General features: G+C 38.6%; 2 protein-coding genes across 8 annotated transcripts in view; one reads left to right on the top strand and one right to left on the bottom strand.

Moving 5' to 3' along the window:
- Positions 1-9,251, bottom strand: part of WASF1 (WASP family member 1) — a 60,952-nt gene extending 51,701 nt beyond the window's left edge. The window contains exons 1-2 of one of the 7 annotated variants that reach the window (XM_059176864.1): positions 8,778-9,250; positions 4,933-5,087 (exon numbers count right to left, since the gene is read on the bottom strand). The gene's annotated coding sequence lies outside the window, so the exon portion shown is untranslated. Of the gene's footprint in view, positions 1-4,932; positions 5,088-8,690; positions 8,738-8,777 lie in introns of those variants that run through there. The other 6 variants (XM_059176865.1, XM_059176870.1, XM_059176867.1 and 3 more) reach the window with 6 other exon arrangements.
- A 479-nt stretch (positions 9,252-9,730) lies between these two features.
- Positions 9,731-12,642, top strand: part of CDC40 (cell division cycle 40) — a 49,967-nt gene continuing 47,055 nt past the window's right edge. The window contains exon 1 of the mRNA XM_059176862.1: positions 9,731-9,973. Coding sequence (XP_059032845.1) covers positions 9,785-9,973 — 189 coding nt within the window. The 5' untranslated portion in view covers positions 9,731-9,784. The remainder of the gene's footprint in view (positions 9,974-12,642) is intronic.

Genomic DNA, 12,642 nt, shown 5'->3' with positions numbered 1-12,642 from the left:
CCACCTTTGCCTTACTGACATACCTATAGTGTGGGGAAGAAAAGCTGAGAAGCACTGGTGGAGGTAATAATGCCTGAGAATTTTCCAAAACTAATGACAGAAGCCAAACTATAAATCCACAAAGCTCAGAAAATATCAAGCAAAGAGAAACACCAAAATGTCTATACCTAAGTATATAACATTCAAACTGAAGAAAACCAAAGAGAAAAACATTGAAAGAAATCAGGAAAAAAAAATGCTTTATCTATAGAGGAACAATGATAGGAATTATGTTGGACTTCTCATCCATAACCATGCAAACAAGAGTGGAGTAAAATATTTCAATAAAAAACCACCAACCTAGAATTTGTCATTGAGAAATTATCTCAAAAATGAAAAGAAATACTTTCTCAGCCAAATAAAAAATAAATTTGTCACCAATAGACCTGCTTTGCAAGAAAAATGTTCTCTAGAGAAAAGGAAAATGATATAGGTTAGCAACTCCAATCTGTATAAAGAGCTACACAGAAGAATAAATGAAGGACAGATTTAAAAAATATTTTATTCCTGAATCTAACAGATAATTGTTGGTTCAAAGTGATAGTAGTCACAAAATTCCAGTTGATTATAGCATATGGATAAGCAAAATAAATGGCAGCACTGTTACGACAGATGGGAAAGAGAAATTGGGAATTCTCCATTATAAGAAATCTGCAATACCTGTGAAGTGGCAGGCAACCTCTAGGACAATAACTAAAAATATTCCAAAAAGAAGTATAATTGGTACTCTAAGAGAGGAGAGAACAAGGAACCATATAAAAAGCACAAATAAAACCAGAGAAGGCTGAAAAAGAGAAAAAGAAACTGTAATGAAAAGTTACAAAAATGATTGATATTAATCTGACTATATCAAAACCACTTTAGATATGAATGGTTCAAATACACCAATTAAAAGACAATTCCAGAGTGGATGAAGAAAACCCAACTATGTGTTGCCTACAAGATACCACTTTAAATATAAAGATACAGATAGATGAAAAATAAATGGATAGAGACATGCTAAGACTAATCAAAAGAAAGCAGGAGTAGCTATATTAATTTCAGAGAAAGCAGACTTCTGAGCAGGAGGATTTTTCAGGGATAAAGAAGGGCATAACATAATCTAAACGGGTAAATTCATGAAGCAGAGGACATAACATTCCTTAATGTGTAAACACTTAACAACAGAGAACCAAAATATGTGAGGCAAAATCTGACAGAACTGCAAGGAGAAATAGATGAATTCATGATTATAGAGACTTCAACACCCCTCTATAAATAACTGACAGATCCAACAGGCAGAAAATTAGTAAGGATAGGGTTGAACTGAACAACACCATCAATCAACTGGATCTAATTGACATTTATACAGTATTTCACCCAACACCAGCAGAAACCACATTCTTCTCAAGTTCATATAGACCATTCACCCAAACCACATTCTGGGCCATAAAACACACCTTCCAAAATTTAAAAGAATACATATATCATATAATGTATGATCTCAGACTATAAACAATTAAAATAGAATGCATCAGCAGAAAGATAGCCAGAAAATCCCAAAATATTTGGAGATTAAACACCACACTTCTAAATAACACATGGGTCAAAGAAGACTTGAGAGATTTAAAAATATTTTGAAATAAGTGAAAATGAAAAATACCACTTATCAAAATGTGTGGAATCCATCAAAAGTAGTGCTTAGAGGGAAATTAATAGCCCTGAATGCATACAGTAGGAAAGAAGATCTAAAATCAATAATCTCGGGTTCCATCTTAACAAACTACAGAAACAGCAAGCATTGGCAAAGAAATCAACAAAATTAAAAACAGGAAATCAACAGAGAAAACAAATGAAACCAAATGATTTTTTTAAATATCAACAAAATTGATAAATTTCTAGCCGGACATTATGATGTATCACACAAAGCTTTAATTTGGTTTTTAGAATAAATAAGTACTAGTCTTCATCCTCAACTAAAATATAAAATGCTTCTCCTGTTCCTTTTTTCCTTAACCTTTCCACAATTTTCTAACATCATTTCTAGCACATGTATGTTACAAAATTTATCACAGCCCCCCCAAAAATATGACACATGTGAGACAATAGAGTCTTATTAAAAAGTGGAAAACAAAGACTTACTTTTGTAGCATAATCTGAAAAAATGAGAAAGTTCATATTTTTGGTAGAGAAATCAAATAAGTTAATCTACTGACATGCAAGCTTTTCTTTTTCCTTTTCAAATGAGTTAGTCAGTATAGAAACATTTACTTTAATTAGAGCAGACCTGAATAACGGTTACTCAAGGGGAAAGAATGGCAGAAAGCTCTAGCATTGTCAAACATACCCCAAATAAAGCACTGCTGCCAACATCACCTAATAGATGTTAACCACACCCAACCTCCACCTCCTTAGAATTCCATTAGAACCAGTAGTTTAAGAAGTGGTACTTTACCAGCACGGGGCAGTTAGAGAAAAAATGGGATTTTAAAATCTGTGTTCAATTTTACTTTTATCATTTTTATGAATACAAATTAATCTATGATAGGACTTGGCTGGTTGGCTGCTAAGTACCAGAAATACAATTCCAACTAGTTTATTTAAAAAAAAAAAAAAAAAGAAAACTTATTACAAAAATATAGCAGTAGTAGTGGTATTACACTTGGGTGTCTCTTGGAACCCAATCTCAGGACCATGGACAGGTGACTATGGATAGCCAGGACTGTATCTGCTCTTGTTCTTTCTTCCAGATGCCCATTTACCTAGTTCACATGACAAGAAATACCACCACTAACAGTTTCTGGGTTTTGTATCTTCCAGTTTCACTAGAGCAAAACCCTCTGGGCACTTAGAATTCAGGAAAAGCTCTGAGTGTCCTCCTGGCTTAGTGTAGGTGTATAGAACTGCACCTATAAACTACAGAAATGGGCAGAACTGTGACTCATCTCCCAGAGTGATCTTTTTAAAAGATGGATCTGGTCCAGTTGTTAACCTGATTAAAAACCCTTCCTGGCTTTCCCCAATACACTTACAATAAAATCCACAACCCTAACTGAAGTAACTTATGTGGGCCTTACATGGTTGACCCCTGTTTACCTTTAACAACCTTATTACATTACGCCACAATCCCTCTTGCTCACTATATCGTTGAGTTTTATCTACTTTGGCCTTTTCTTAGCTCTTAGTGGAATCTAACAAGCTCTTTCCCACTTCAAAACTGTTGAATATGTATTGTTTGCATTCTCTTCCTTTTTCACATAGCTAACTTCCACTAATTTTTCCTCAAAGCACCTTCCCTGACTCCCAAGGTAAATTTAGTTCCCTGTTCTTTTTCTTTATAGCATTCACCACAATTTCTAATTACAGACTCATGTATTTGTTCAGTATCTGTCTCTCTTACTATACTGTTAACTCCAAGAGAACTGAGACCTCTATTTTGCTCTCCATTATATACTTCTAGCACCCAGCTGGCCTTCAATAATTATGTGCTGAATGAATAATTGGTTTAGCCTAGGACAAGTGGTAACCACCACTAGACTGACCAATTACAGATGAGGGGAAGGGTAGCAGGCAGCAGAATTACTGTTATCAAGTTATTAAAATGGTTGCTCCACATTAACTTACTGAGGAAAGGAAAGAGAAAGTGGTTTCCAGACAACCTGTGCTTCTGTTGAGCCAATAAACAACATGTTTATTTCAGTTAACCCTCTTCTTCCATTAAATTCTAATAGGATTATGATACCAATGAAATAAAGTAACAAATACAATGGTAGGTATACAGTGACTTATATATATAGCAAGCATGCAATGTTATTTTTTATCTACTTAGGAAAACATTTTTTGTTTTTTGTAATATTATTAACCTCCAAATAAGAAGTTAATTAAAAATCTGCAAAATACTCCAATGTGTATGACTAACATAGCTATGTTTCATAACCCCTTTTCTCACAGCATCCTGATCTTTCCACCTAAGGGAATTACTTACCTACTATTCTGTAGTAATTTAAGTACCCACTCAAATATCTATTTAACCTACAGAACAGTTCTAGAAACACAAAAATGAAGCAAAACAAAACAAAACCACCAACTAAGACAAAAACAAACCTGTCTCTATTCTCAATGGATCCATGAACATACTTTCTCACTCTGCCTCCAACCCCACCACACTCATCCTCCGGCCATGCCCAAAGCTCCACAGCACCCAATGCAAGACGGTCAGATTTAACAAATAAAAATGCAGGATATCCCATACAGTATGTGGCAACTCTATTCTCAGGCCATATTTCATCACTTTACCTTCATAAACCCATTCCAAAACCCTAGTTCCAATATTTTTCCTTATAAAAAAAATTTCTCTGAAGATTCACTGGGTATGATCTTCCTCCAAAGTATAAATAAAATCTACCTTGACTTTATTTAACAGCTATCAGTAAAAAACTCAAAAGAATAGAACAAATCAAATAATCTTTGTTTCTTGGTGGAACCAGGAGTTAAAAAATAAAAAAGAATAAAAATAAAAGCAGACAAAACAACCAACATTATAAAAAACTCCTTTAAAAACCCTAAAAAGTCTTGCTTCCAAGAACAGGCATGTGAGAAAAAGATTAAGACTATAATCTTTTCAGGGGTAGATCCAGAGAGAAGAAATTCCCCGAGAGGACGAAGTACAGAGGCAGTAAGAGTAAAAAGGAAAAATCAGCTCTCATAAACAAGTGGTTACACTGAGCATTGAAATGCCTCTGAATTTTATTTGTAACTAAAAGGAACCTCAGAGATTATCTACTTCAACTTTTTCATTTTATAATCCAGAAAACCAAAGACCCTGAAAAGTCTTTAGCTCTTAGTGGAATCTTATGACTTATCAAACATCACACAGAAGACCCTAGCTCCTTCCAATTTCTCTCATTCTCTCACCTCTTGCCCCATATAATGGAAGGCTCACTGAACTGAGGAAGATCCTCCTCTTCACATCCACTGGGTATTAGAGAACAAGTTCCTAATAATGTTGTCATGTCTAACACAATAGAAATGTATTCTTAGAATTTCAAAGAAAATTCTGAATGGATTTTCTGAAAGAAAAAGTGTTGTACACAACTGTAGTTATTTTCAATATATTTATCCTAATTATTAGTAATATAATTCTCTAATATTATAAATCTTATAATTTAGGTATATTATGGGTTAAATTTGGTGGGCTGCCTGCGAATCTAACCACCAAGAATATTGTTTTTGAGGAAGTTCCCAATTCCAAACTATTTACAAATTTTAAAATAAAGATCTAAATTAAAATAAAGATCTAAAAATGCTAAATTAGGAAACAGCAATACACAAAGACTCAAAATTATAAACTGAATGTGATAAATTAAAAATTCAAAGATTCTTCACTTCATAAAAAGCTCTACCTCAGGGTCACTTATTTTTAAAACTTGGTATTCAGGCACATTTCTCACAGGAGATAATTAACATACATCATTTTAATAATATTTCACTGGAAAACTGAAGTAAGCAAAAAAGAACCAAAACATTTCTATACTTATCTAATTTAGGAAAAACAACAAAAAACCTTTAATGCATATTTTCATGAAGTGACCTAGAAGAGGTAAGAAAATTAATCATTTTATGAATGAAAGGTTGACAATCCCTCACATTATTGTATACAGATATTTAGTACTCTTCCAAAAAATAAGAGTAAAGGAATTCTAATTGAGCAGGTAAATAAAGTTCAAAGAAACTCCAAAGCATTTTTCTCTTTTCTCCTGAAATAAAGCTGTATTTCATGATTTAAAATTTATTGATAAATGTGTTTTTAAAAATTTCTATTCAATCCATTAAATAAATGGATATTCTTCACTCATTCTATTTGTCTCATAACAACAAAAATGAGGCCCTACTATTGGCTAAACACTATGCTAGCCATTTTAGATTTTTGACAGTAAGATTCAGGGTAGTTTCTGTCCTCAAGAATCTTAGAAAAACCTTTAATTAACTGTATTTACCCAAGTGAAAATTACAGCTGAATTTTAAGTTGATCATTTGAGAAAACATTAAAAATTTAATCAAATTCATTCTCAAAAAAAGAAACTACACATTAGTAATTTTAAAGACGTTTGAATAAACTCATCATCTATATGAAGCTTCCCCACAAAGTAACCAAAAATACAGCTTTGGTAAAAGTTCTAATAATATATTTTAATAGTAACTTTTGCTATGAAAATTAACTGAGTTAATAATATTCCAATAAGGAGATCAAAAGTTACTATAATATATCTCTGTGATAATGAAAACCAAACACTTGGAAATGGATACCTTAAACTATTCTGAAAATGAAAAAAAAAAGTGTAATATAGTATTATACAACATTAATACACTGCATCTGAATATGGAATTATTTATAAACCTAAGCAAAACTCCATACCACACCTTACAAATATAAGGTGTAAATGTATTTCGGATCATGTCATCTGTAAATTTTTCAATGAAAAAAGCCTTAATGTTTTTTAGGAAAAAAATTTTATTTTTACAAACTGAATTCAAGGTTCTACTTATTTATTATCAAGTCATATAACTTTTTTCATGAATATGAACTATATCCATAGTTATATCTACATATAGGTATTAACTACAATACCTATTAAATTTGCAATCATTAAAAACTCTTTATGGATGAGAAACATTTTTCAATTTATAGCCCTGTATCTCCAAGGCAAAATTCAATATAAATCAGCCATTCTAACACGCCAGGTGATATTCTAATGACGTTTTTATCTTGTATTTTACCCTGAAATATTTTCATTATCCATCAGTTAAAATATCTAAAAATTTAAAAGCATTACGAAAACATCTTTATTGAATTTATGCATACTACTCAATGACATAAATGGGTACTGTCTCCACTTACATATAAGGAAACCAAGGCACAGAGGTGTCCATTTTGTAAATTGCAAGGTCATTTCCTAACCAAGCACTGATTCTACACCATCAAGTTATAAGTGCGCCACTTCCAAACGCCGTAAAACAATTACTGTACCTTAAAACAACTGCCTCTGCAATGCCTATGTGCAATTCTGTTTTATCAAGAGGGTTATGGCAACAAGCTTAAAGGAGAAAAGCCAAAGGGGAGGTTCACAAGAAAAAAAAAAAAAAAAAAAAGGAAACACTTATTTTTGGCAGTGAATCATTTATTTTTAGGTAAGGAGAGGTAAACAGTTTTTAACACAAAAATCAAGTAACCAACAGTTGTTTGTTCCGTTTTCAAAAAAATATTCCATCTTTCAGGTAGTTCGTGCAAAACTGGAGCCTGTCCATCCTTGGAGAGAGAAGTTAGAAAAAAAAAATAAGAAAAAAATCCACAACAAGTAATTAAATACATGGTATTGCAAAGAACTGAACGAAAAATAAAATTTAGAGAAATTTGCGAATGCTCATTATGGCAGTTGAAACCCCACCTTAAATGCTTTATTAAATGCTGCCTTTCATTCAACTGAAAGCTATGAATAGCAATAAAATATTACCGAAAGATAACAAAATGCAAAACTTTTTTTTTTATCCAAAACTTGAGAAATTTTCTATCAAGTACTTTATTCAAATATTCGCCATAAATAAAAATACTTCGCTAACAGAAACTTAGAACATATGGGAAAAGCTGTGCCGGAGAGTTCAAAGACAGACTGCATTTATAATGACGAGATAGCACTATCAACAATTAGATGAAAGTTACCTATCACACATATTGCATTTAAGACCATTAGATGGGTTGAATAACCAATAAACCAATTACCGCACAAGAAATAAGACTTCATACGTGAATCTTAACACCAAAGAAAAAAATTAAATTTTCATCCAAAGCGCACCGTACACAGAAAGGGTCAGGATTAGACTGAGTCACATTAAAGTATCTAGTCTAGCTAGAGATTAGTTAATTAATCGGCTGTAAAACAGGTTGTGAATGTTCAGGTCAGAGGTGCTTTCTTTTCATCATTATTCCAGTTCAGCACCCAAGCGCATGCAAGAGAAGGCGTCAGAGTACCGAAGCTAGGGGGCATGCTGTAGCAAGGGGAAGAGAAAAATGGGAAAGGTGCAATGGATGCTGCATAGTTGAATAATTATCTGGGTGGCACAATGGGCGAGTCCTGCCGACATCGGAGCTGAGTAAGCGGCTCCCTAACTCTGCTCGAGGCACTCCTCCATGACCACGCATCGGAGGCGAGCGACCTCCCCGCCTCGCCCCCTCTTCGGGGGGAAGAAAGGGATCCCCGCACTCGCTTTACCTTTATGTCTGTAATATAAAGACGCGCGGCGCAAACACGCAAACGCACCAGCCGGCTTTACGGAGCCTCCCGCACGTAGCGCCAGCGGGGGCTTCTCTACCACCCGGTGCTGCAGCCGCCCCCAGAGCGAGCAGGCAAGGGGGTGCCCGGCCAGGGCAGGGGCGCTCAGACGGTGGCACCTCCAGGTGAGCCCCGCAGTGTCCCCCACCTCGAGCAGCCTCGGGCGGTCCCTGCAACCGAGACCCAGGCGCGCCGGCCGGCCGGCTGCCGTCTCCCCTCGGCAGCCCAGCCCGGCTGGCGGGTGGGCGGCCGGAGCTCCGGAAACCCGCGAATGGGGGTGGGGGCCGTCGCGGGGGAGGCGCGCCCATCCCCGTCACCTTTGCCGGGCAAGAGCGCCACACACACCTCTCTCGGTTCTGGCCGGTGAGAAAGAGTTCCTCTCCCAGCACCCTCTCCGCACCAAATACCAATTCCTGAGAGATTCGCGCTCACCGTGAAATCATGGGGGTCTTGCCTTACCCCGTCTTCATGCTTCGGTGGCGGCCGCCAGTCCCCCCTCAGCTCCCGGGACTCCACCTAGAGCCTCCAGGAGCGACAGGCTCCGGCGTGGAATCGTCTCTGGGCAGCGGCCGAGGCACCGGACTACTGGGAACGCCGCCTGCGGCGCCCGCCGGTCGCCGGACCCACCGTGTGCTCGACGCGCGAGCGAACAACACCGAGAGCCGCCGCCGCCGCCGCCCCCCGCCCGCCCCCTCCCCGCGCGCGACGCTCCACAACCGGGCGCCGGGATCCGCGCCTGAAGGAGGGGGGACCGCTGACCCTCGCCACCTAATCTCCCATTCTTCCCAACAGGAGCTATTCTCCACAACTCAGGGTCTTCCAGCTTAAGATTCTGGCTTTCCTCTTCAGGTCCCAGTGCCCAGGTGCAGCCGTGGTGGAAAACTCAGCCTCCGCCCACCCACCCAACAGAGGGAATGAATACGGCTTCCCCCCCATTTCCTGAGGCTGTTTGGTATTGCCCAATCCTCAATTTGGGGGAAGGGGACGGAGAGAACAGTGCTTGGCCGGGGAGTGAGGGAAGATGATAGCCAATTGAATGAACCATCCATTCAGGGGAGGGGTCAAAGAGAGGCCTGCCCACTCCGCCCCGCCCCTCGCTCCAAACTACATTTCCCATTGTACCTCTCCAACTTCCCGCCGCGCTGCACGCCGGGAGTGTGGGACTTTACGGCCTCAAAGTATTTCGGAACTCGTAGTCTTTAATCAGTCCACAAAGGTCCTGAAAGTTAAAAAGGTATTATAATTCTCTTTCCCTAGATCAATGCTTTCATATTCTCGGTTCTCTTCTACGTATTCAAGTGCTAATTAGTGTACACTTTAAAATTCCGTAAGTGAATTCTTACCAAGGAAGTAAATACTGTGTGTTATGGTCATCTGTCAGGACCTGGAAGCCGCTCCTTCCGCCCGGGCCTGGTCTCCGCAGAGGATCTGGTGCCGTCATGTCGGCTGCGATTGCAGCTCTGGCTGCGTCCTATGGTTCGGGTTCAGGGTCGGAATCGGACTCGGACAGTGAGGGTGGTCAGTGTTCGCTGCCAGCCGCCGACTCCCTCATGCACTTGACGAAATCAGCTTCGACCAAACCCTCTCTGGCAGTGGCGGTGGACTCCGCTCCGGAGGTGGCAGTTAAGGTAAGCTCTTTGGTCACTGATGCAGTGCGGGACTTGTCTGCTTCTACTCCAAAATCCGGCAGTCTCTCATTAGCCCCCGGGTTCCCTCTTCCTCGGTGAGGGGACTTAAGTTGCTGACGCTCGGATCTCTTCTTCCTACATGCGTCTTCCTCGGGAGAAGCCGGGACTTGGAAGTTCGGGACAGCTCTCCCCGGCTCCCCGCTCTCGCCTTCCGCCAGCAAGCAAGTGGGGAAGGGGAGTCGGGTTGTGAAATTTGAATTTATTGTGATTGGGATGTGCCCGGGTAGAGCAGGTTTCAATTAGAACTTCCCAAACTAGAGTGTGTATCCTCACTTGAAGTGAGTAATGGCCCGGCTTTGTTCTGTTTCTGAAGTCAGAACTCAATTCTGATGCTCGACCACCTCTGTGAACTTAACAACCTTCTCTGTTTCATCGCCTGTACAGTGGAGATCATTTTAGAAGTACTATCTATACGAGAGGGTTATGTAAAACTTAAGTGAACTGATACAGATGTAGGTTATAGTACAGAACCTAGTATCTAATGAAAGTACAGTAAATGCTAGTTAGTTTAACCCTCGTGATTGTATGTGTCAAAGAGTGACAAAAGCCCTTAGGTTTAAGAAACAGTGTGCTTGATCCCAGTTGAGGAAAGTGATAGAAGGAGACATTGGTTGTATGGATCATTTAACAAATATTTACCGAAGACATGTTATTTGCCAGGAACTATCCTAGGGGCTGAAGATGCAGAGGTCCACAAGCCAGACATCTTTGCATACATGCTAGTGGAAGAGGCAGCCCATAAAATGTGAGCAAATAAAGTGGTTACAGATTGAATTAAATAGTATGAAGGAAAAAATAAGAGTTCTGTGATAGGGAAGAAGATAGGATTATGACTTCCATAGATTGGTCAGGGAAGTCCTTTCTGAAAGAGTAGCTTTGAAGGAGGAGGAGAAACCAGCCATGTGCAAGACAAGGCAAGAGTTTCCAAAGAAGATAGCAAGCTTGGAGATGACAAAGAGCCTAGTGGGTTTGAAGATCTGAGGAAAGGCTGGTGTGTCTAGAGCCAGAGGAAAGCATCTACCAATTGGTAGTGTACGCCCAGTAGAGCCTAATGGGGGTGATCAGAAGTTCAAGATAGGGTGATGGGAGGCAGTATGCAAAAATTACTTTGTACTTAAGATGTTTCCTATAGAATTGTCAAATCAGTATGTTGTATACCTGAAACTAATAGAACATTATATGCGAATACAATAAATTTTTTTTCAATAAAAGAAAAATCAGACAAAAAGAAATGTTCCCAAGGCAAGTCTTCCACAAGTTTTTATGAATTTTACTTGTTATTAATAGAATGGTATGAAAGAATGCTTAGGATCCTCCTATCTTTATGACAAAATAAACTCTCCAAACTTGTTTCACCCACTCCAGCAGCCTCCCGAGTTGTCATTCTTTGCACAGCTTAGCTTTTTAGAGCTCTCAGTTCATCTCATTTTCTCAACCAAGTGCAATCTAGCCTCTTAGGAAACTACTTACTCTCCCTGAGAAATGTTGAGAACTTGTCAGGTTCTGCCATCTGACTTGAATATCTGTATCAAGTGACACTATTAAATAGGTCTTGTTTCTTGAAACTTTCTCTCCCGTGGCTTCCGTAGAGCCATGCTCAGTTTTCCGAAACCCTGCTCTTCTGTGCTCCCTTGTATGTTTCCTTTGACTCTGCCCTTAGTCCCCCTTTCACTCCTCATATTCTCTCATGCCTTCAACTTCAGTCTGTGAAGTCTGTTAACCAACCATTTTTATTTTTTTTTAAGATTTTATTTATTTATTTGACAGAGAGAGATCACAAGTAGGCAGAGAGGCAGGCAGAGAGAGAGAGAGAGGAGGAAGCAGGCTCCCCACTGAGCAGAGAGCCCGATGCAGGGCTCAATCCCAGGACCCTGAGGTCATGACCTGAGCTGAAGGCAGAGGCTTAACTCACTGAGCCACCCAGGTGCCCCATGGTGTGAACATTTTTAATATTATAGCTTGATCTTTTGGTAGGACTTTTTCCCTCACCCCTTATTGTTGTTGTTAGTCAAGAATGTTGCAGCTATTCTTATCCCCTGTAATTCTATATACAGTTCAGAATTGACTTGTGGAGTTTTACTAACATCCAGGTGGGATTTTGTTTGATTATAGTGAACCACAGATCAATTCGGAGACAATATTGTATCTATTCATTTCTTTAGGTTTTCTTTAGATTTTTAATTTCTTCCGAAGTGTTTAATTTTCTCCATCAATATCTTGCAGTTTTGCTGCCAGTATTTCTAAGTGTGTCTTATTTTTATGCTAATATATTAATAAATAGCATTATTTTTTCTACTTATTAATTTAACTGGTCTCACTACTTACATAGTTATATCTGCTGCAAGTATGACAATATCTTTCTTTGACTCTATTTCTTTCATTTTTTTTTCTTGCCATGCTTGCTAAGTTTTCCAGAATGATCAAAAGTAAGAAGGTGGAAAAAGAATATATCCAGCAAGTACTGAACAACAACAACAAAAATAAGTGCCATTGGTTGTATTAAGATCAATAAAGTAGACTTCATAATGATACAGGTTCATTTCACAAAGAGGTATATGGCAGTTTTAAATTCATGTGCATCTAATAATGTAACCTGAAAATATTCAAGT

This window comes from Mustela lutreola, chromosome 6 (genome assembly GCF_030435805.1).
Source record: "Mustela lutreola isolate mMusLut2 chromosome 6, mMusLut2.pri, whole genome shotgun sequence".
NCBI lineage: Eukaryota > Metazoa > Chordata > Mammalia > Carnivora > Mustelidae > Mustela > Mustela lutreola.
This window is presented reverse-complemented; position numbering and strand designations above follow the sequence as displayed.